The sequence below is a fragment of the Ciona robusta genome, chromosome 4 (genome assembly GCF_009617815.1).
Source record: "Ciona robusta chromosome 4, ASM961781v2".
Taxonomy (NCBI): domain Eukaryota; kingdom Metazoa; phylum Chordata; class Ascidiacea; order Phlebobranchia; family Cionidae; genus Ciona; species Ciona robusta.
The window spans coordinates 6,584,972-6,609,626 of record NC_143238.1 but is presented as its reverse complement, the minus strand read 5'-3'; the positions used below and the strand labels follow the sequence as shown (position 1 = coordinate 6,609,626).

Sequence of the window (24,655 nt, the reverse complement as noted above, 5' to 3'; positions counted from 1 at the left end):
TGCGAAATCGGAAATAACCATAAAATGGGGTTGACGACTTTGCTTCGAAAATGAGTAACTTTATGACCTTTCCTTGTTTTGCAAAAGATAAATTTCAGCTTTAATAATTAAAGTAAAACTGCTGGTGAAAAAAATTAAGTGGAAAATTCAATTTTGCAAAGCCCGGAAAGGGTCATAAAATTGGCTAAAAGACCTCGCTTTGAAAATGATTCATTTCCTAAATTGAGTCTCACCGTCAGGTGTAGATTTGAAGGGATCTTCAGGTAAGCCAGGAACGTCTTCAGTCACCACAATTGCCGTTAAGATCACCTGTAGCACTCTACAGTTGCTAAGTAGGGTTTAATAAGCCACTTAGCCGCATTAAGCCTCTCGAGTGGCCATCCTGATCAGCATTTTCTGTATCGTCCTATAGCATTCCGCGGTAACAGACTGGCCGCTTGTACTTTTAAGTATGAGACCGCTCGAAAAACAATCGCCCCTGCTGCGCCTTATGGCACTTGCAGACCACATTAGGAAATGCTGTCACATTTGCGCCCGAAAGAGACGTATTACCCGACACGCGGTCTTATACAAACGTAATTAATTGGCGGCAAATATTCCGGGCACCGGGGTGCTTTGCTTTATTACGATTGACAAAAACACAGATAAAGAATCGAAAGTTTTTTACAGCAGCATACAAACTTTAAACGGGCGAAGCGGAGTATTCCATAAGTAAAAGTGGATCAGTAAACTATTTTGATCACTAAAAAACATTCATCGAGAAAAAAACAGCAAAATGTTGGACGTTTAAAACCAAACTAGCAAAACAATAAAAGCATTGGGAAGTTACCGGTTCAACGCTGTAATATAACTTCCATACACATCAATACAAAATTATATACAAAATATACAGGAGTGGGCGACAGCCCTTTGGTCCGCTTCTATTTGCTGCAAATGGAAATCTAAAAATAACAGTGCAATCAAAATACAACTCAAGAATACGATGTACAATAAATATTGACAAAGACAATCACATTCAAACATACGTTTAAAACATTAATTGCAGATGTGTGTACAGGAATGCGTATGTTGACACAGAACAATTACAGTGAGATTGGTGCCTGAAGTCGTACCGACCTAATATATAAATATACGCGGTATATAACTTGTTTTCATGCTTAAATATGTATATAACAATATATAGGAACCTATGTACAGATAACACTGTGTTTGCGGTAAAAATGTCACTCGAATCGCCTAAGCGCGAGATTGTTGAAAATATAGTTTGATCGTAGTAACATTGAAACGTGCTTATGTACAGAGAACGAATGATTTTTAACATTAGATAATATCTGGAACCGCAGGGGTAGGAACAGGTAGGGGGTTATTGGTTCGAGCCCAGCTTTTGTCGGTGTTTCTCATCTTAGGCATGCTCTGCCGCATTCTATGCTTTGGTCGCATTGTATAGAAGGCGTAAGGTTCCGGGGGTGGCTGGTTTGAATCCCGGGGCAGGCAGGTATCGTCGTACGAGCGACCATTGTAATGAGAAAAATCCTCATTTTCACTTGGTGACTTAAAAGACGAAGTGTTGGTTGTTGGGCTCCCATATTCATAACTCGCTGTAGGAGAAGTGTATTCTATCTCTTTCCAGCCAACTACTGTCGGAACAACCGGGTCTTCGTCATATGCTGGGCTCATGAAGGTTTCTACATCTGGCATTAAAGTTCCGTTCATTTTCTCCTTCTTGTTCCGTTTGTTCTTTTTGAGTTTAAAAAGCCGGATGCTCTTTTTGAGCTTGCTTTTATTGGATTCTGAAGGAGTCAATCGTTCGCTTGGTGTTGTCGGCGAGTTCTCGCTGAATCCCTCTTCTTCTGAGCTCTCTTCGTGGTACTCCGGACTTCGGAAGTTATTGATGTCCTCTTCCTCCAAATCTTCAAGACTCTGGGATGAGGAATCTTCTTCTCTTGTTTCCTCCGGAGAAAACACATCGTCCTCCTCACGTTCAGAAAGAGAGTATTTGATGACGTTAGCATCTTGACTACCTTTCTTCTTTCGAGACTTTTTTGACCCTCTAGTCGATGCAAACGTTTGGGCTGTGAGGATCCCCTTGGCTACGATGAAAGCTTTTCGGGATGACCCTGGCTTCTCTTTGAAACTCGACGGTGGGGAACTAAAGGAAGAACTGACAAACCCGCTACTGGTGGAATCTCCTGAAGCGGAAGACGAGATAGCTAGAGATCCTCGGGGACCTGAGCTCTGTTGTGTGAGAGGAGTCGTTTCACCCAGAGAGGACCTTGGTTCAGGAGTCTTGTTTTCGCTCTCTTCAGGAGGCGAGGGATACCAGGACGTTGATACCGGTAAAGTGCTGAATAACGGCGGGGAAGAGACATCAGCAGACGGTGAGAGAACGCACGGAGGCGGAGGAGGGAAGTTGGAATCATCTCGAGGAATTGTCGAACCTTCGATGTTCTCATAGTCGTGTTCATCTAAAGGGATAAAGTTCTGATTCTCGTATAAGTCTGGGACGGTAGATCTTTTCACAAAAGGGGAGATAGGAAGATAATTCGGGTTGGTTACAATCCTTGGGGGCGTGGAAGATCGTCTAACAGGGTGGTCCTGTGTTGAACCATAGTTGTCTGTGCTTTGGTGGGAACCCATTTTTACTTTCGACTTTGTAACAAAAGTTGGCCGGACAACTTGGGATAACTTGCCGCCTGGTTTTCGATTCATTACATGGGCGACACCAACTGTTCGGTTGTTGTTCGTATTCTGTTGGGGGTTTTGATGGTTTGGAGTTTGGCTGTCACTGTCGAATATATCTTCACTCCATGCGCTCCCTTCGTCCATGCTATCTTGTGAGGGTCTTGCGAAATTTTCAACGATATGTAAGTTGCTGAACTCGGCGTTCTGAGAGCGGCTTGCATGGGCTGCGTTGTTTAGCGGCTCCTGTATTCCCTCAAATACTGAATCGTTACTTCTTTCTGAAGGATGGGAACGCGCTGATGAAGGCTCAATAGAAACTCTAGGAGGGTAGTCCTTCTTTGGCCGACGGCAAAAGAAGCGACGGGTTCCAGCCTCTTTATTTTTTCTGCCCTGAAAAATTATATACCATTGGTTAATATGTTGACGACAGCTTTTGTGTTAATACATACAGAAAACAATTATTAGCTTTAAAAGTGAAGTGTAGTAGTAGGGTGGAGTAAGATGGGACATGTTTCTATATTCTCTTTTCTCGTCCTAAACAAATAATATTTACAAAACTATAACTGTATAGCAGCTACGCTGTAAAAGTCCATCGCGGTAATTATTGTTAAAACACGATTCGGAAATATAGGATTTAGGAACTAACAACATCCGATCTTACTCTACAGTATTATATAAATGTGGAATCTAAAACAAAGGCTTTAAAATAAAACAAGTAAATATACATTTCTTACCATGCCATGGGCTGCGTTTTCTTTCTGGCACAACGTCGTAGTACAGTTTCTAGCGGATCGGCGCCTGTTATATAACATTATTATATGCAACAAGCTATCTACAATCTTTTATACAAGTGCTTTCTATCTTCTATCTCAATAAACTTAACATGCGACATGCATCCTATATTAAACCCCTAAAATATATTCTATTTTTTGTGGATGAGGTGCTTGTCAAGGAACAGGCCAGATTTGGCTAATTACTGCAACACCCTGAAAGCCCGTGTAACCATAATGTAATTCTTCCTTGATCTTTACTGCTATTGAGCCAATAACGGGTTTTGGATAGGACATAGATACGTACGTTTCAAACAAAATGTACGATACTGACGACCATTCTATGGAATTTTTTACATTAACTATAGCGTTAAGATTACAAAATGTTGTCTATTACTAATCTTGAAACATTTTTCAGGTCGTTTTTATACCATCTTCCGTTTTGGAAGAAAAAAATGAAACAAAAGTAATAGACTTTGAAACGTTTGTGTAACTTTTGGTTACATTATGCTTTAATTTTTAAAATAAGCCAATCTTTTAACGTAGGTCTGATGACCAGGTATATATGCGTATTTTTGTTGCATTAGTACATTTAGCTATGAAGACTGTAGTATTTATTGTAAAATTTGTTTTGTTCATGCTCTTTAATAAAGATATTCAGAACACAAGACTTACAGTTGTCTCTTTGCCCTGCATTTCACGATTATCAGGAAAATAAGCAAGACGAAGCAAAACACGCTTACGAGGCTGACAACCAATGGAAGTACAACACTTGCAGTATCAGCGCACTGGAATTGGCTTGTAGTTGCGAAATCGGTTTCTAAAAATAACAAAAAATAACTTTAGATACACTGAAGATTTTTTGGTTTGAAAAGAAAATCGTATCATACATATTGGGTGTCATTTGTGTATTGAAACCTACTAAAACCCGTGTTTTATGCGCACAAAATAATTCATTTATTCTACAGTCAAGAAAACAGAGCTTTAATAAATGGGCACGTACATTAAACAAGATTGTTGAACGAAAAGGTTTAATATAAACAGACACGTGCTCAAAACCGTATACTACAATGCTTTGTACTGTATTTTGTGTATTTTCCCTAAGCGTTCCGCGCCAGGACCTAACCCACACAGAATAAAATAAAGTGCCTCAAATAACACGCAGAGGTTCATTGCACTTGCGATTGTACAAATGCCCGATAACATCTGCGGTAAGTCGACAAAGATAAACCGCGACGCTATCGAGGCTTTGTAAGAATCGGCTTCTGTCAATATATTCTGGAATGATTGTCGAGCTTGGGATGAATGTAACTTATTCATTCTTGCGTATATTGGAGCAACGACAATTGTTATAACACTGGTGTTATGTTTTATACACCTCGTACCCGCTTACGAGTTACTACGTATGTAACTTTCTGTTTTGTAAGCATTTTCGTTTTTATGGTATTGTATAATAATTTACACAACCTATACTATAAGGGACCACTGGGTCGGGGATATTGCCAATTTTTACCCAAGGACACACGCCCACAATGGTAGCAGCACCGGGCATCGAACCCGAAAACTCTGGGCTTGAGGTGTAATTTTACCTTTATCATTGTTACAAGGGGGCAGATCGGTTCTTGCAGCGAATAAGTCTTGTTCATATGGTTGGGACGATTTTGTAGTAAGTGCTTTGCATTCACCACCTTGCCAAGCACAGTAAGGATTACCTGACTGTATGCAGGACCTGTTGGAGTCGGCTGGTCGTTATTAAATAGCTTCACATATAAATATATCTGAAAGCTTCTTATACATTACAATAGTAAAACAAAACTGTTGAGTTTTTTTTATTTATTGTATATGGGATAGAAGGACAGAGGAACAGGAATTATATAATGGACACACACCTAGTTAAAAAGTACATTACTGCATATGTGTCGTGGTTGATGGGCTAAGTACTAAACTATACATCCCGAATCCCAATCCTAAAAAAGTCACCTATACATAAAGCGCTGCACATACGTGTGTAATTCAATACACAGACACGTCACCAATAAATCTCACCTTTTACAAGTATACGCTTTACAAAACCTCTTCGGCACCGAAACCACACATCTACTGAATGCGACCAAAATAACATCGCTATTTGGAACCAGGGTGATACTTCGGACGCGTCTTTGGTTCCTGCTTTCTAGGATTTCAGCTCTGTCTTCTTCTCTACCGCATTCCTCTGCACTATATACTTGCCATATTTCCGAAAACGACGTATTTCGTGTCCGATCCGACCCTAACCCACTTGCGGAGACTTTCAATATATTTCCTTGGTCAGTGCCTGAAAATGAATGAATTAAACGTGTTAAGATTTCTATATTACTACGGGGGTAAGATGGGTGCCGTTAGCCCATAAAGCGTATAATTCCTAAACGTATTCTTAACGATTAAAAACGCTTTAAAGATCCGTATATCATTACATCTTTAAGCAGCTATGTGCTATTCTACAAGAGAAGGTTCTACGTCGTAGCACGCCATGGAACTTAGGATGTCGGCCAGAATTAAGCACCCGCAGCCATTATTAAGTTAAACTGTATAACCGCGTCCCTAAAACGCTCTTGTGCTTTTTTTGATTAATGGTAAAGGCATCAGATATGGGATTAACTAATACACAAGTTAAGAGTATCTATTCTAACTTACCAATATAGATAACACTGACATTATGTTGATTCGGTACGTTTAGGTTGGTCTCTACAGCAATGGCGGTAAAACGATCTTGCGTCTGCGTGCGAGTAAAGATAGCACTGCCACCTAGCGGTTGTACGGATTCCGACATAATCGTGTGTTCTTTAATAAACTTCAGAGTAAGGGCGGCTCGGACAGCTGAAACATAAACGTGCTTGATAAAAATGAATACTGAAAAACTCGCGACAATGCATTCTGTTTTCAGTTGCTAAATTCATTAAAGTTTAATGTTTAAAATAAAATTGCGTTTGTACAATGTTGAATTTGATGTATATATAGTAGTGTGGAGAAGATGGGGCACTTTTAGCACATAATATCAAAATATCCTGATGGCGTTTTAAAAAATTAACAACGGTCTATGGGAGTCGTGAGAATACAGTTTTATATTCTTTGAATGTGTTTTGTTTACTACCAAATTGGACGAGAAAATAGAGTAAAAAGGTGTCCCATCTTTCCCACCCTACTATACATAACAGATACTCCAGAAGGCTGGGACAATTAAAAAACCGTATCAATACAAGTTACATTATAATACAAGTTACATTATATACATACGTTGTGTCCGACACTGGGCAGAGTGAGGGCGTGGGTTGTTTGGAGAATTTTTCCAACACCCAGAAGTTTGATCTCGCTCTTTGAAATTACCAGCCATGGCTCGAGCAATGTCATGCATAGTGTAAGCGCATACAGCCGACCCTGGGATACTGTTTCTGTAAATTTAAATAAAGTAATATATTTATCTCTTCAGTGTCGAATTTCGTTTCGTTTTTTTCCGAACGATTTTAATTTGCGAATCAATTTTAAATTTGGATGAGTAATATTTTTTTTGGTGTGATTTTTATCGTAAGCTACAACTACTGTTTATTTATTTGTCGATGGGCATACACAACAAATAGCCTCAAAATAGTTAACCATAGCAAACATATGGTTATGGGTATACAGATCTCTTTTATCAAGAGGCAGAGTAATTATAAGATTTCCCCCTATTGACTAATTCGATCAACCATAGTGCTGAAAGAGACATATTTTTGTTTAGAGAACACTAAGTTCATTATTTCAAAATTGTTAAATTTTTTTTGGACTTATATTAGAAAATGGAATAAAATTTATTAAATAAATTTGATTAAATATAAAATATGTTTAAAATTCTTACTCTGGCGTTGTCATGGTAGCGAAGACCGTCATCTGCCCGTTTAGATCAATAGGTTGAGTGACATGCTGTATCTCGTTGAAGTAGAAAGGTCGATCGCCGGGTATTGAACAGTTCAGCCTGTAAGGTTTTGTTAATATTTAATATTTGTGTGGGGAATGGTGGGTCACCTTTAGCACATAACATCCAAATAACCTGATCGTATTTTAAACAATTAACAACAGTATGTGGGGGGCGTGAGGTTACGGTTTCATAATTCTTTTGAACTTTCTTTGGTTTCTAACAACTAGGACGATCAAATACAATGAAAACGTGTCCTATCTACCCCCATCCTACTAATGCTTATTAGTTTCTTTAATAAGATTTTTATGCTTGTCACAACCTATGTGCTATAAACAAAACTTTTTTCCATGGAAAGTTATAGTAATTGTATGTTCCGCAGACAATGTATAGAGGCCTGGTCTGGGAACACAAATTATTTTTCAAGGAAAGTTAGAATAACCGGATTTCCCGCATGAGACAACAACAATGGTTTCTGGAGTTTCCAGTCATCTATAATTTATCGAAGGTTGCTCTGAGTAGGGAAATGAGAAATATTCTCACGTGCAAGTCAATTAGGGGCCACGGGGGAGACATGAATTATGCAAAGTGCAAGCTGGCGGCGCCGCCTCGTGAATATTTTATACCTGGCTTTGAAAAAGGTGGTCCATTTGTTGCGAAGCAAGCTGTAACTCCCTCCTTCATCATTTTTGCAGACTTGGCCCACTCGGGAGAAAATGACCTGCATGGAAATGACGTCATTAACGTATGAAATATTAAGGGGGTGAAATATATACAAGGTTATTGCGCCATAGTGTGGTTTAGTACATAAAAGCAACCGTCTACACATATACATTGTGTTTAAGATTGGCTTGTAAACCACATCTATAGGATTGTCTGCCTATCTATTTCTTCCATCTTTGCATAATAATAAGATCTATCATGTATAATCTACGGCAATGAAAGTCATATTCGGTTAAAAACGATAGAAAATAAAAACCAAAGCAAATACAGTGCTGGCCTCAATTGTTATTTGTAACTCAGCGAATAAGCTTCAAATCACATTATCTTATTGTCCCTGGGATTTAGGCCAGATTTCACTCAATACCCCAACACCCTAACTCAACACTATTCATTTTCATTCTATTTTTACGTCCTTTTTGGTAGTAAACAAATAACAATAAAAGAATTATAAAACCGTTTCCTTACGACTCTCATAAACCGTTGTTAATTGTTTGAAACACGATCAGAGTGTTTAGATATTATGCGCTAAAGGTGTCCAATCTTCTCCGATCTTACTATAAGTTTGAAATACCTTATCTGTTTGATCTGATGCTTCTACCGCCTCCTCGCGGAAGAAGATGAAGACCTTCTCCATCGTGTCCACCATCCCAACGAAGCGAGGATCACCCAACCACCGAGATGCTTCATCCGTTGTTAACCTCGGAAGAGGAAGACTGCTTCCAACGATAGAGGGCGATCGTGGAAAGATGATGCTGGGATCGGTGACTGGACTCCGAGCAATGGAAGGATTGGATCGGAGAAGATCAGTTCGAAGAGCAGAGAAGAGGTAACCGTCTGTATGGTGAAGAAAGTTAATATATATAATATATATTAATATTGGGTGTGAAATTATGCCTACTGTGGGGTTTGGAATTTCTGGGTGGGATCAGAAATACCATAACATAAAAACATTGAATGTTCTCTATAATCTTTACAATGTTTAGGTAATGGGTCGAATCTGGCCTAAATCTCAGGTTGACAAAGACCTTACTCACAAAGAAAACATTAGTGTGTCACAACCATTGAAATGCAGGATCGAATTCCCGTCTCTCCGTTATTTTAGTTACATTTATGTCTTGCTGGTAATAGCTTACTTGAGTATGTGTAAGCGAAATGAGTCGCATCATCGTATGGGACCTTAAACCTCTCGATAGGCTGGGACTCCTGGAAGTTTTTATTGAACTTTCCCTGCAGCCACTGTGAATAAACGTTTTTTGTTTGAAACTATAGTGGTTTTCATAGCAGTCGTGCACAACGCTTAATAAGAATGATATTTTTTACTTAAACAAGTGAATGTAACTTGTTTATCTTTGCGTGGCGGGGCAACAAGAGTCGTTATAACACTATAGTCTGTTTCCTACAGCTCGTGCTTACGAGTTACGACTAGTTTAATCGTTCTAGAAGTATAAGGTACTTTAGATATGGTGGGATGGGGGGAAGACGGGACACCAATAGCACAGAATACTCAAATAAACTGATCGTGTTTTAAACGATTTACAACGGTTTATGGAAGTCGTTAGGACACGGTTTTACAATTTTTTCATTGTTATTTGTTTACTACCAAATTAGACGAGAAAATAGATGAAAAGTATCCCATCTCCCCCGCCCTACCATTATAGAGAATGTGATGAGTTGCGCATTTTAAAAACATTCATGGAATATCTTTTTCCCTGATCACTTTAAACGATTAAGCTAACACACAACTTTACCTCGTATTCCCTGCATGTTGGCCTGGCGGAGTTGGTTCCGCATACAAGTACAGCATTGGGTGTGATTGGTGTAACTACACGGATGTAATTCTGGCAGTTTCGGAGCAAAGTTGTTCTCTGGTAACAGTTGGTATCGTTTTGGGGGTACCACCTTAAGATCTGATTTGTATAACACAGTGTTATAAAAGATAAATTTATTTAAAAAAACAAGAATTTAAATTTTAAAGTGTTTTTGGGGGTATTGCTTCAACGCAAGCTCCTAACCTAAAAGTCCTTGGTTGGTTTATAGACGACTTTGTGATTGCGTTTTCGGTCAACTTAGGACAATGTAATGTAATTGAGTAATAGGTGGTATCTATGGGTAATGGGTCAACTACCAGGATCTTAACCGATATGGAAGTTCTTAATTTTAAATGGTAACGACACACTTGGCTCGACTTGATTCTGTTTTCATTGCATTTAATCTTAAATATTCGAAAAACTTTTCATAGTCTATTGTTTTAAATAGCAAATATTTTGGGTTATCACATCTAAAATGTTATCTATTCAGTGACGCGCATAAATGCACTATCGAGGTACTTTGAGACATAAAGCATCTTACAGTAGGGGTATATAGCATATACTGTGAGGCCCTGTCTTATCGCACAAGGCACAATCGCAATGGGATATATTTAAATATGCACCAGGGAGTCATCTTATTCGGCTGAAGAAATACATCAATATTTAACACAAACCTGCTCAAATGAGATTCGGCGGTTCTTTGTGGTAAACGACTGAGGGTCGAAAACGTAAATGCTGTTCCTGTAATAAAGAAATATGAATGTAACTTATTTATCCTCGCGTGTGGCCTGAAAACGAGTCGTTAGAACACGGGTGTTCTGTTTCATACACCTCGTGTCAGCTTACGATATACCACGTACGCAACTTTATGGGTGTGTTTAACTGTATAAGTAATTGAATATCAAATCTGGCATTAACAAATGAAGTTTAAAACGTATTAAATATACCATGTATGCACGGATCGTGTCTTTATGTAGAATTTTTCCATAAGAAGTCTAACTTAGATATAGTTAACTAATTAAGTATAAATAAGTTTAAACTGGGAGTTATTTTTTTATTTTCCCCGTTCGTACATCTCGCTACCGTAATCAAAGAAACAAATGTTACTATAGTGGAGTGGGGAAAGATGGGACATGTTTACATTCTGTTTACTTGTCACATTTGTTAGTAAACAAAAAACATTCAATTAATTATAAAACCGACTCCCATAGACCGTTGGTAACTGTTTAAAATACGATCAGGATATTTGGATATTATTTTCTAAAGGTGTCCCATCTCCGTCCATCCCAATATAATGTTTAAAATTAAACTTTTTACTTTTTCATTTACCCAATTCTTATATCTTTTCTACCGTAATCAAACAGACAAATGCAGGTGTTATTATTAAAATATCCCTTCTACTTTTAGTTTTAACACGCATAGATAACAAACGACTTAAAATTTAACCCACAACCGTCATTACAAGCAGCACTAACAAAGTCAACCAGACATAAGCAGTGTCTTCTTCATGACGTCGTTTTGCGCATAATTAAATCGTGCTTTGTACGCATGGCCAGCCATATGGCGATCGCATACCTTAATTAAAGGTACTGAGATTGGGATTCTGAATCGATTTGCTCCCAACGGTACCGTACAATTAAAACCAACGTGTACGCATTGTTCTATTGATCGTTTACTTAAAGTACAGACAGCGTAATTTCCCCTTGTTACCCGATTGGAAACTAAAGTTTGAAAATTTCATTTAACTGTCAGAAATCAGACAGAACGCATGGAAATCGATTCGTTACATTAACTCATGTTCCCGTTATCTTATATGACAGCTGCTACTTATATCGGTGGTTCCATGACATTTTATTCGGATTAGAACAGAACGACACACTATAAAAGGAGGGTTGGGGAAGATGGGACACCTTTCCATTTTATTTTCTCGTCCCATTTGGTAGTAAACAAAGAACAAAGAATTCTAAAACTATATTCTCATGGCTCCCATGGACTGTTGTTAATTGCTCAAAACACGATCAGGATGTTTGGGTGTTATATGCTAAAGGTGTCCCGTCTTTTCCCACCCTACTATATTTGATATGTATTTTTACACCCATATACTATATGTTTCCTGCTATGTATGAAAAGATTTTACATGATACGGGTTTATATTCTGTAAATATTGTTTGTTTACAACCAAATGGGACGATATAGGGTATAAAACATGTCCTATCTTACCCCAACTTACTATATATTGGTAATGGTTATGAACAGGAAAAGCAAGTGATGTTGCAATCACATCAGCGCTACAATCATACAGTTATACGCCAGTAACGATACAATGCGTCGTTTCCTGCCATGCCATGTTTCCTCATTACGTCAATTTTAATAAAAATAAACCGAACTGGTTCCTTGGGAGGTAAAACACATGGAAACAACGAACCAGTTATATATAGAATATTAGACGCAAAGATATTCTGTAATGTCATTCTTTTTATCGTTACATTTAGTAGTAAACAAAGAATGTTTACATGATTTTATAACCATATTCTTACTGCTCTTAAAGAGCCCTTTTAATTGTCAAAAACACGAATAGGAAATATTGGATACTATGTCTCAACGGTATCCATTTTACTCTACACTAATAGAGGAGAATTATGTATTAACGGTATCCTGTTTACCTAACAGTTCCATTAATATATAAACCAAAGCACATCACCTTGCTGAAATTACAACTTTCTTGCCAATCGTTGTCACTTGTTGTACGTCTGTTAGTTCACCGGTTGTACCTCCTGGCCCTGACCCAACGAACACTGGCAAATGTGGCACGACTGTAAACAAAATACAATGACTTTACAAAACGGTATCATAGCCTAAAGCGATTCTTCATACCTTTGCTGTCAAAACTCATGTTGGGTTCGGCATCTTTAGGAAACGCCAACCCCGGTAATGTTAAGCATAGACCAAGCAGAAGGCAAGTCAAGATGGTTATAAGTAAAGCCATGTTTTATCTGGCGCTTGCTATGCCAGTACAGGAAATCACATTCGTGATAACTACTATAACATTTTCCAATCATGTACTACAGCACTCTGAAACATTGTACAAACATTAGTTATTAAGAAGCAACCTATGCTACAGCCCTAACTAAAACATACTCTAATGTTTATGTACACAATACTCTGGCCTTTCAGTTTGTCGGTACGTGTTAGAGATACGTGCATATACGCCGCTACTGAAATGCTTCTCCCTTATGTAAATCTATACATCTTGCCTGGCAGCATGCGTCCATCGCTTCCGTGATATCGACTGCCCTAAATACCGTCATGCTGTCACTCCATTAAACTGCATTGGAATCACAACTCCATACAGTAGACAAGATCTCCCATGAGTCGCAACAGCAACAGCAACGACACCGCGTTTCAATGTGACTCGGAACAAGCAGTAAGTGTTTTCCGCTTCACGCCGTTGGCACGTTACGTTTCACACGTGCGGCGTCCCTTTTGCCAATACCCGACGTCTAAGCCGCCTTACTGCATCTCAGCCATGTTTGTTGTTTATTTGTTAGCCATCTCTTGTTTTACTTGGAAATTCCCAACTGCCAACGCTTTGCTTTGATAACACCACCGACAAACAGAAACAGACACCACGAGTACATAGCAGGAAGTTATAATGACGTAACGTCACCTTACATCATAGCAGGTTAAACAAAGAGAATGAACCAACCTCATCCACTCTATACAAAAGGCTGGACTTCACTATTTGATTGAAAAGGACTAAAAATAACTTTAAAAAATAGCAAACTGTAGAAAGCATATACACCAAATATGTATTTAATCTGTCTCTAGAAACGCTGTGTGTAATTAACTGGTTTTAAATTAGGGCTGTCTTATATCTAAATTGTAGGTAATTAGCATTTACCATGCTGTCTTTATAAACAAATTGCTGAAATTCGTATAAATACAATCAAATATCTATATCTAAATCAAACCTTGCATGTAAAAGCTAGAATAAGCTGTCAAGAGGCAGACGGGTACGACTGCATCAATGCAAATGGCGGCAGCTGCGACACAAAAAGAAAATCAATTATTAATTCTGTTCTTTCTTGCACTGAAAGCGGGCACATGCGAGGCAGAAAATCGTTACAGGAGAGCTCAAGGCCCACTCGGCAAAGCAAACGCTTTACTGATAAAATTGTAGCCCATATTTCTACTGCTACAGTAGCGCTTTTCGTCATTGATTTTATTAGAAATTCTGCAAAGCTGTTTTCAAAAGCACAACACGTTCATGGTATATTAAACTTTATTAGAAAGCACATATTTCGCGGCCAGCAAATCACTTTAGTGTAATAAATAATCAGGATAGCGAAAAATTCATTGAAAGCGCGAAATATATAAGTATCGTCTGTAAGAAACATTGTTAGTGTATGGGACCTTACATTTGGGCGCTTGGGGAAATGTAAATGCTTTAGTGGTAGCTGTTGCAGCTACTACACGAGCTATATGCTGTATTCACTACTGTGTATAACATATGGGCGCTTGGGTTACCATACTTGTTACTAATAAGAGAATAGTGGTGAATAAGTTGATATAGTAGAGTGGGGAAGATGGGACACCTCTAGCACATAATAATATGCAAATATGTTGATCTTGTTTTGAACAATTAACAACAGTCTGTGGGAGTTTTGAAGATACGGTTTTATCATTATTTGAATGTTCTTTGTTTACTACCAAGTGGGACGAGAAAATAGAATAAAAAGATGCCAAATTTCCCCACCCTAATATAGAACAAGCAAAGTGGGCTGTGCACAATTAGTGTAACTGGCGGATATAAAAAGACATTAAAACGCAGGTATTTAGGAATACCAAAAGTTGTCAAGAAAAAGTAAAAAAGATTAGAACAGGAAGACATACTTTTTATATTTCAGCGGTTTTTGAGTAAAACAGCGAAACTGTTACGCCATCGCCATGTACTTGGGTAAGAAAAATATTAAAACAATCTAAAGATTAAGATATATTAGGCTTATGTGGGAGTAAAACGGCTTGTGTTTCTCTGGTCACCGGGGTAAGATGGGATACTGTTAGCACACAATATTTCATTTTTCCTAATCGTGTTTTAACAACTATCAAGGCCATTTTAGATTTGTAAGAATATGGTTAACAATTTTTGTTAATTTTTTTTGTCTACTACCAAATTGTACGATAAACAGAATGGAATCATGGGCCATCTTACCCCAACCTACTATATGAAAAGAAGTGTAATAAGTTGGTGAAATCTGTAACAATGGACACCTTAGAAGTAAAAGAGAAGGAACTGTAATATTGTTTCTATGCTGAATTAAAATTGAGATTGAACTTGTGGGCAGAATGTTCGGGAAACGCGAAACGTTGGTGCAGATTATTGTGACAGGAAAATGCTTAAAAAAAACATAAAGAAATAAAAAATGAGAAGTAGAAAGATGAAAAATTGAACACATAACGCCCGGTTCGTTTGGAACATTTACCAACGGGCGGAGTAACATTGAATACTGGAACTTGTGTATTGAAAGATATTACTCGGAATAGAAATCTGGTGGCCAAGTGTTGCCGTGCAGTATTTAGCTATTAAAGAAAAAAATTGGCAACACTGGGTCACCATACATGGATCTCAAGAGTTGTGACGTCATCGTGCGTGGACTGACAGCTCTGTAGCTCCTCTGGTGGCGAGCTCACTGGTATATAAGTTCGTGTGAAGATGTTCTCCGTCATCGGCCGTGGGATGCCGTCGTGTGTCCAGCCAATTCCCGCGAACAAGTGGCGCAGCATACGTTACGGTACATGGGGTAGGCGCAGAAACGCGCCCGGCGATACTGTTCGCAGTCTGACCGCTGATCCTCGCAGTTTGGATCTGAAACGAAAGAGAACTGTATACCTTAGGCTCATGGCTGGAAATTGCACTGGGAATTGGGGTAGATATTCTCCATACTAAGTCATGTTTACCGAAGTGCAATTGCATTGAGTTTAAACAGAATGGATGAATGACAACAAACATAACTATGGGGATGAGAATAATGACATACACATGCTTTTTGGATGAATAAATGAATTCAACTTATTCAACCTCGAAGGGCAAAGACAGTCGTTATAACACGGGTTTTCTGTTTCATACACCTCGAGAGAATTACCAATAACTGGGTAAAGCAATTGCCTCTAAGTGTCTTGCCCAAGCCACTTACGCCTACATTATTAAAACTTAAAAATGATCATGTAATGAATAGATGCAAGAGTTGACTGACTAACCTCTTAAAGCGAAACAACTAACGGTGTTGCATCTTTCTGCGTTCTTGGGCTTCTGAGATTGATTGCAAAGTGAACTGAAACTGCCGGATTCGTCCAAACAATGAACATCCCGGGTTCGAGACCCACCCCCGCAAGAAACCGAACACTGTGAATTAATATACAATGTTAAGGTATAGCCTAACTTAATCTGAAACAGTACAGTATACTTAGTTTAGAACACAGTTGGCCAGGGTTTTTGAACCAGTCCTGTGCCCCCAAAATTAAACGAAAAGTTTGCTATTTGTTCTTCTGCGTAATAACATTTATAAATATGGCAGTTTTATTGATAAAATTTAAACATGGTATAATATTCACCTCCGTCCATAAGGTGTAGTGCCACCTAGAGCCACAAGCTTGGGTATTACACGGCCGCTGGGTGTCAGGCTTGTCACTCATTAAACAAGGTAGTCGGTTGTTGGTTCCAGCTGCGACAGACATTGTACCATCCGCAGCTATGCTTAGACACGTCACCTTTCGATTCTGAACCCCGTTACCGCAGTTACTTGAGCACTGTAGAAGAAAATTACATGAGAAACAAAGACTTTTTTTCTCACACTGCACAACCGCTATGATATCGGCCATGCAACAGTATACGACTACAACATAACATGGCTACGGGTCATATACTGTATGTGTATTTCAAACTAAAGTAACGAACGTACTGTACGCCCACAGACGCAGTATATTACCTCACGTAATGACGGGAACTAGAAATTATATCTTACTAAGAGCAAGTCAGCACGAGTGTAGGAAACAGACGTACTACTGTGGTTAGTCCAGTCGCCTCTGTGTCTGGCTAAAATGTAAAAGCGAATTGAAAACTGTTTGCCTGCTGAGTTTACAGTTAGTACGAAGCGCCGCGGAAAACGATTTTTTATGGATGTAAGATGGTTATTAAGTTTTTCTGCGAATATGCATGGATGAAACAGCATTGAGTTAAATTCTCCGTAAACTCGCTTGGTTTATTGGATCTCATTAAAAATTAACGTCTGGCGAATTGAAATTGCTTGTTTCATGTGGTACTGGCTGTTTATAAGACTTCTGAGAAAAGAAATCCTAAATAGTTATGTTAAAATTACAGGTTTGTTATTATAGGCCAAAACATTCGCTTAAAATATTCAAAATAATAACAATTATCCTTGCGTTGTGGGAAAAACGACAGTCGGTATAACACGGGTGTTCTGTTTCACATGATACGGGTGTTCTGTTGCCGGCTCACAAGTTACCACCCATATAAGTTTGTGGTCGAATAAATGAATGTCAGTTATTTATATTCGCATGGCGAGGCAACTTTATGAGTTATAATACGGATTCCTATTTCGCGCATAAAATTGGTACACCAGGGTGGGATAAGACAGGACATCTTCTTATTCTAATTTCTCGTCCCATTTAGTATTAAATCGAGAAAAATCAAAGAATAATGAAACCGTATCCTCACGACTCTCATAGACCGTTGTTAATTGTTTTAGAACACGAACAGGATGTTTGGATATTATGTGCTAAAGGTGTTCCATCTTCCCACACAATACTTTACAGTTAATATATTATAGGCAAAGATAACGTTTGCAAATGGTGAATAAGTGGGTTGAACGCCACCTTAACCTGACATTATTTGATTTTGATCTGAAAGTGGAGTTCACATTTTCCACGGGTGTGAAAAGCCTCGTTTATTTGACAATTTTGCAGCTGTTTATAACCACAAATTGTATTTGTTGTAGAGATATCTAAGAAATAGACGCCTTTAACTGTCTTGTTTGGCGCCTGTAGCTTAAGTATGATACGATTATCATCTAAAAGGTATATACGGTTTTATAACTAAAACCAGCTTCAGTGATGTCAAAGTTAAAATAAAACGCCCATGTTTGTATTAAAACTGACCGGAAAAATCATTTAGTTATAAATTTTATGCACTTAGGTCTAAATAACGTTATCAACCTAAAGCGCCGTTCCATCCCCGGGTCGCCCAGGTTTACATTCTAGCACATGAAGTCGCGCCCGCTGGCCCCGCATAAATAATTAACGGTTTAAGGCCCTTGTGAATCAAAACAGAAACAGGATTAACTCCGAGTTGCGTTCACCCGTTTTTGTGGGCACGTTACACCCATTTCGAGAGCATACAGTATATGGAACCGCGAAGGTATCACATTGCTAAAGTTTAAATACCAATAGAAGTTGGTAGGTATGGTTCTATGGTCTAATGATTGCTGCTGTACCAAGACACCAGAAATGCGGCCGCGAACAACATATTTGTAGTCAACACGCTAAGTGCAAGTCGACACCAACGCTCAGTAATGTTAATTTGAAGGAAAAAGATTACCGCGCTGCACCAAACACCCAGAAAGCTAACAAGGGCAAAGGGCAAGCTTCGTTCTGTGTGATCGTGGGCGGTAAATTTCATTATCAAATTATAACAAACGTGTTCTATGCAGACCGCATTCTTTACTTAGCTATCTTGCCAGTTTACCAAGTATAGAAAAGTTAAGGTCTATCCTGTATATTCTAAATCTACGAAAACCAGCCAACATTAGCATGCGGTAGGCAAAGGTCGTTAGCGTATCTACACATAACAATGAGTCAAATATCTGAGGACAAAGTTGGGGTCGAAATATGGGCGGAACATCAGTGGCTAGAGGGTGCGGGGACTTTGTTCTTTGCAGTTCTCCCTCTACATTGCGGTTTACGTGAATACCTACTGCTGGCTATATTAAGCCAACTATTTGAACACTATGTTTGATAGCACATATGATATATAAATATATATGTTGAGTTATGTAGTTTATGCTTAGTCACTAAGGTTGCTTAATGTTGAACTGTAATAAGGGTTGCTTTATGGTGGAGATAAATACCTAATTAAACTTATTAAAGGCGTGGAATAGGCTAGGGTGCAGTTAGACCGCATGTGTTCGAAAGTATCGCATCGCCGGCTGTAAGCAAACATTATTGAAGAAAGCTGACCACCCCAGTGTGCGGGGATGATGAATGGAAAAAAAACCTTCGATAATCTTCGAATGAGAGGCTGGTGCGAAGGTCAAGCGAGTCTTAAGCCGTGTTCGATACGGGTGGTAGGGTTGGGAAGATTACAAAGACGTCCCGCCGTGGGTTTAACCAAAGGCAAATAAGTGTAAGCGCCTTGAATGTGCTATTCAAGCGAGAGAATGTTGAATGAATGAAAGTTGATTTATCTAAGCGTGTTGGGAAATAACAGTGGTTATAACGCAGGTGTTCTGTCTTATACATTTCATACCCGCTTACAAGTTAAACTTTGTGGGCGACTGTTTTTCTGTAGGGCAGATAAGTTTCACAACCCAGGAGTTACCACTGGTTTGGAGCGAAGCTTACCGAATTGCCCGGCAATTGTGTAACAATGCAAACAGATATATAATGAATGTATAAGCCCGAAAGGGCATTTAAGGTGAAATTCAGGCGATAAACGGAAGAAACTTACTGGACCCCAATTCCCTGCGAACCATTCGTATTTAACCCCACATGAAGATCTTGCGCATGTTCGTGTCGCTTCAGGTTGATGTCTTCGTTGACATCCCGCTGCTGAATCTGCCGTGTTGATGCAGACGACGTTCCTGCGTTGTTGACCACGGTCGCAGTCGGCAGAGCACTGAAACATACGAGAACTTAAGTGCTAGGGTTCTAAGGACTTAATCGAGTTAAAATAATGAGAAATAAATTCGACGGCATGCCACACAACAGTAATTAGAGTGAAACGTGTTAGGCGGCAGAACGTTGTACTTCAAACTAAATCCTGGCATTCATGGCCCATTAAACTTAAAAGGTACATATGTGTTTGCTTATGCATGCAAAATACTTTACCTGTTCCCAATCTGTGAAGAACCATTTGGTAAGACACGGCCCAGCGTCGCAGGATCGCATAGTAGCTGGACGTCGTACGGATCCACATTCATGATCTGAAAGGACTTGTCCATCACCATTCTTGCACACTGAGTGTCTTGTCTGTGTCCCAGCTCCACATCGGGAACTACACTGTAGTTACAAATATAAAGCGTTACAAATATACTATTTGAACTAGCGACCGATGATCTATTGGGTGAAATATGTATAGTAGGGTGGGGGAAGATGGGACACCTTATCATGCTATTTTCTCGTCACATTTGGTAGTAAACAAAGAAAATTTAAATAATTATTAAACCGTGTTCTCACGGCTTCCATAGACCGTTGTTAACTGTTTAAAACACGATCAGGATGTTTGGTTATTATGTGCTAAAGATGTCCCATCTTCCCCCACCCTACTATATCTCTTATTATACTTATAGTAAACTATTCTTTGGACTTTTCTGTTTGTTACGTATTTTGTAGCAAAAATCAAGTTCAACGAATAGTAAACTGTAAATCTTACAGTAAAATATGTATAATAGGATTGGGGTAAGACGGGATATCGTTTGCACAAAATATTTAAAGACCCTGATCGTGTTTTAAACAATTTACAACGGTGTATACGGCTGTCGTGCGGATACGGTTTTATAATTCTTTATATGCTATTCTGTTCACTACAAAACGGGACAAGAAAATAAAATGAAAAAGTTTCCCATGGTTTTATAATTTTTTAAATGTTATTCTGTTCACTACGAAACGGGACAAGAAAATAAGTTTCCCCTCTTCCCCACCAGATATCCTACAGCGCACTATTTATTGGATTTGGTTTTAGTTTTTTTACGTATTTCGTCGTGCTTGACCCTTATCCAAACCTTACGCTTGTTTGTTTTAGAAATTCGAATGAGCGTTTGTACCAATGTCATTTCCCCGCCTTTGATTTGAAACATGCGATTTTCGCTTTTCATTAACTCGTCAATGTCACAAAAAGTACGAATAATTTGCAACGCGGTTTTTGCTGCGTATTTCAATCCAGACCGGCACGGTATCTAGTTTACCTAGACTACAAATTCAAACCACAATTTAGGGTTGGCGCAATTTTTTGTTTGCTCGTTTAAACTTTGGCAATCATTTTAAATCGGCTCCAACACACTCCCATAAACTCTTACACCTTGTACCTGCCCTGGTATCTCGACTGTTATTCCCCTTTCAAATATTTACAACAATTTACCGCAATATTGGCGGTAAAGGGCAGAATCGAGCTACATAATGACGGGGGATGGGAAACTAAACACAGCAATGGCTTAATGAGCGTTCCTTGAACCCTAACTAGCTGTACAAACCTACACGTTACATATAAATCCCAAACTTTAGTCACGTAGGCAGTTTGTTATGGGTGCAATACACTGTGTAGTGGCGTACCGCATACGACAGTAAAGACTTATGTTACAAATTAGGGTAGGGTCGCTTTTCAAGTGCCAGGTACACATAAAAGACAACAACCCCTATGTTTACGGCTTATCCAACGATTTGGTTAGTCATACGACCATGTTTGCTTGCTCGTGAAGCTTGGGCTTATATAATCTGAAGGAGAAAACACACAAACACACAACAACAGCGGCTTGGAGACAAGCATGCTATTCAGGCCTTTGCTTAAATGTGAGAAAAGCGGAAGAATTATGCGACCACAAGCGTGAAAGCGTTCGCATTGTGTTTGAATTGGAAGCTATTTCTATTCACTACTCTATTTCCATATATTGCAACCTGCTAGCGTGCGGTTTCTGCATACTGTTGGTAAAACAGATTGTAATTGAAAGATTGCTTCTCGCGATTGATAATTATAAACCAAGTTTCCAGCAGACTATGTTAAAAACAACATACCACGGAACAATTTAACATTGTCTGTTGCGGCAGTTTCAAGCAGCGTGCGAGAGGTCATGTATGCTACGATAGGTAAATGACGATCACGCAGCTAACTAGGCTTATAGCATCCGAATGCTTTATCACAAGGTTTATGATCATACTGTTTCCGCTGTACTTATATATGGGTGAAATACTACAGTGAGGCACGCCATGGGACATTATATTTAAGCCAGAGTTGGCTCAGTACCCCAACATTGCATATGCACATTTTATCCTATATATGGGTTACTGTTAGGAGGAGGCTAAGTTAAAAGAACGAGTTTTTAGGGCAGGTTTGGCTTATTACGTTTATGTAAACATCCTAATAATGTTTTAATGCAAGTGTTTTATAAAAGTAACTGTTCTATATGGGTGAGGTACCACGGCAAAACACGTTATGTGACCTTGGGATTTAGGCCAGCGTTGGCCAATTATCCATACACTCAACTTTTATAGAATTGTAAATGGACATCAAACTTGAATTTACTCACTGGTGACCACTGTGCTGCTGGCTCCCAATGCGCGCATTCTCGCACCGAACATCGTTCATGAGACGCTGGCTTGGTGAGCCGTCTGCACCTACTATGGGAGACGGCCGAAGTGAAATTACCAGCGAATAACTGACGACATATAACTGTTCGTGTGCGCCGTCCATACCCGCAGGTCCTTGAGCACTCAAGCCATTCTCCAACGTCGTAGCTGGTGATGTAAGAAGTAGGTTTACAAATACGGATGTAGCGGTGATTGTGGTCTAGTTTGTACATGAATGAATCAATGTAACTAATTTATCCTCGCATGGCGGGGCAACGAGAACTGTTATAACACGGGTGTTCTGTTTTATACACCTCATGCACGATTTGTAAGTGCTTATTTAAAGGATTTTTCATTTTTTGTAATGTATGAAATATGAATGTCTATTGGAATATGGAATAGAATAAAATGTATGGCCGACAACTTGGATGGCCGACAACTTGGACCTATCAAAGGTCACTGGGCTGGAGCAATTACCGTTAATCATCTTGACCAAGGAACGTATTCCCATACATAGAGTACTTACTAAGCAGGACACGGTTGGCGGTTACATCTTCTTACTTGAGGATTAGGTCGTTGTCCAGTGCAATACTGGTCGTCCACGGTTTGTCGGGATGATAACTGTATGCACTTGATGATTGACGTCTTCTTACCTGTTGTCAATAAAAATAGGTAAATATTTTAAATAATTAAAAGGATTAAAAATTTACAAAGTACATTGTATGCAAAGTGGTGGCCAAGTGAGCATGAATTTAAAGCGCTGAAAAACTTGTGCACGTTTTATACAATCCTTTTGTGCATTTTTTTTAGATCCTCTGGTATAAAAACCCTGATGAAGTCTTGCCGAATCGCAAATGAAACATAAGAATAAAATTAATGCGTTTATACCGGATAACTGGAGGTACCAAAAATACTATATCACAAAACATAAGTAACATAATGTATATTTCTAATGTTAACCGACCTTCAGCGCAACTTTGCGAGCATTGACCGAAGCCAACTTTCATCCACTTTGTGCGGCCTAACGGGTTCGATCCTCCCGCCACGATCGGTCCATTGAGTCGATGTATTCGAGTGATTTCTCTCCTCACGTTTGAGTTGTCTTCGCGATCCACAGACTCGCCGTCAGAAATCCGATTCCCGTAATTTCGGTTCCTGTTCCGGTAGTAACTTGAGCCGCGTCCCACAGCAGTATAACGGTTGCGATATATATGCATGCCAGCGCCTGTATTACCGCCAGCAAAGCGTCCAGTCCCAGTGTGCGTTGGATATGACGGAGTATTCCCATCTCGGTGAGCAAGGTCAAAGCCATGGTCTGAGTTTCCGCCGTCGAGTTCGCTGGCTCTTGGGTTCTCAGGTCCACTATTTGTAGTTGTAACAGGAGGATTGCGTGGTGTAATGTACTCGTACTGGATCCCAGGGTTATCGTGTTGGAAATAAAGCTGAAAAATTAAATAACTTTGTAATGTGGGATAAGATGGAATACCAGCATATATTAGCACCTAAATCCCATATTTCCTGAATAATTAACAACGCTGTTTTAGAATCGTGGATATGGTTATGTAATTCTGTGAATAATCTTTGTTTAAAAATGAGAATAATTTGAATAAAAACAAGGCCCGCATTTTACCCTACTCTACTCTAAACTTAAGGCCACCCAAGATCACTTAAATTAAGATCTTTGTAACGTTAGAACATGTTTTGCACGCAAAGCCTATGATCTCGTACTCTAATTTGCAAAATCAACACCGCCCTAATTTCCGCACGGTTTCCGTACATAACCCGTTTGCCTCCGAGAGGTTTTCGTAACATTAATGTTAAGCTAACCGTACATGGTAGGATAATGTTTAAACGCGAATCCAACCGCCGTGTCCCTGTTGCCCCTTAATCTAATTTAACGGAGCGGGTGAGGGAACATTAAGAAGCTGGCAAGAGGCCAAGGGAATTTTAAAATTCGGCGGGCTAACAACCTTTTATTTTCCGTCAACGTAAAGAGAAAGACTCGAAGTGCATAACACAAATCGATAGGTCTCCCCCGAGTCAGTAATGTGTGAAGTGGAATTTCCATTACTATCCCAAAGGACAAGTTTTTTTACTCCTCTTTCAGAGGTCAGAAGGTGAAACTGATACGAATCAGCGCAGTGTGTGTCTATAATTTCACTCCTACCTAA

At 39.2% G+C, this 24,655-nt stretch overlaps 2 protein-coding genes across 5 annotated transcripts in view; both read right to left on the bottom strand.

The window, feature by feature from the left end:
* Positions 1-594: 594 nt before the first annotated feature.
* LOC149737157 (uncharacterized) lies at positions 595-13,779 on the bottom strand. Its single transcript, XM_089877493.1, has 15 exons — positions 12,786-13,779; positions 12,613-12,724; positions 10,586-10,652; positions 9,852-10,010; positions 9,237-9,339; positions 8,675-8,937; positions 8,007-8,101; positions 7,324-7,440; positions 6,726-6,880; positions 6,126-6,308; positions 5,499-5,766; positions 5,042-5,181; positions 4,128-4,272; positions 3,417-3,480; positions 595-3,072 (listed from the first exon to the last, which is right to left on the bottom strand). Exons 1-15 carry the CDS (start codon positions 12,895-12,897, stop codon positions 1,321-1,323), a joined length of 3,735 nt encoding a protein of 1,244 aa, XP_089733619.1. The 5' UTR covers positions 12,898-13,779; the 3' UTR covers positions 595-1,320.
* A 396-nt stretch (positions 13,780-14,175) lies between these two features.
* The window catches only part of LOC149737156 (thrombospondin type-1 domain-containing protein 4-like), a 38,198-nt gene continuing 27,718 nt past the window's right edge, over positions 14,176-24,655 (bottom strand). For 3 of the 4 annotated variants that reach the window (XM_089877494.1, XM_089877496.1, XM_089877497.1), the window contains 8 exons: positions 23,449-23,926; positions 23,011-23,137; positions 22,445-22,652; positions 20,034-20,204; positions 19,654-19,821; positions 16,524-16,718; positions 16,170-16,314; positions 14,176-15,777 (listed from right to left, as the gene is read on the bottom strand). In XM_089877494.1, coding sequence (XP_089733620.1) covers positions 15,635-15,777; positions 16,170-16,314; positions 16,524-16,718; positions 19,654-19,821; positions 20,034-20,204; positions 22,445-22,652; positions 23,011-23,137; positions 23,449-23,926 — 1,635 coding nt within the window. In that variant the 3' untranslated portion in view covers positions 14,176-15,634. Of the gene's footprint in view, positions 15,794-16,169; positions 16,315-16,523; positions 16,719-19,653; positions 19,822-20,033; positions 20,205-22,444; positions 22,653-23,010; positions 23,138-23,448; positions 23,927-24,655 lie in introns of all 4 variants that reach the window. The other variant, XM_089877495.1, reaches the window with a different exon arrangement.

Coding starts and splice junctions, on each gene's coding strand:
- LOC149737157 (XM_089877493.1), bottom strand. CDS start 12,897: ATGGCTTTACTTATAACCATCTTGACTTGCCTTCTGCTTGGTCTATGC. Junction 12,725..12,785: donor CATGAGTTTTGACAGCAAAG/GTATGAAGAATC, acceptor TTTTGTTTACAG/TCGTGCCACATTTGCCAGTG. Junction 5,767..6,125: donor TGTCAGTGTTATCTATATTG/GTAAGTTAGAAT, acceptor ATTCATTTTCAG/GCACTGACCAAGGAAATATA.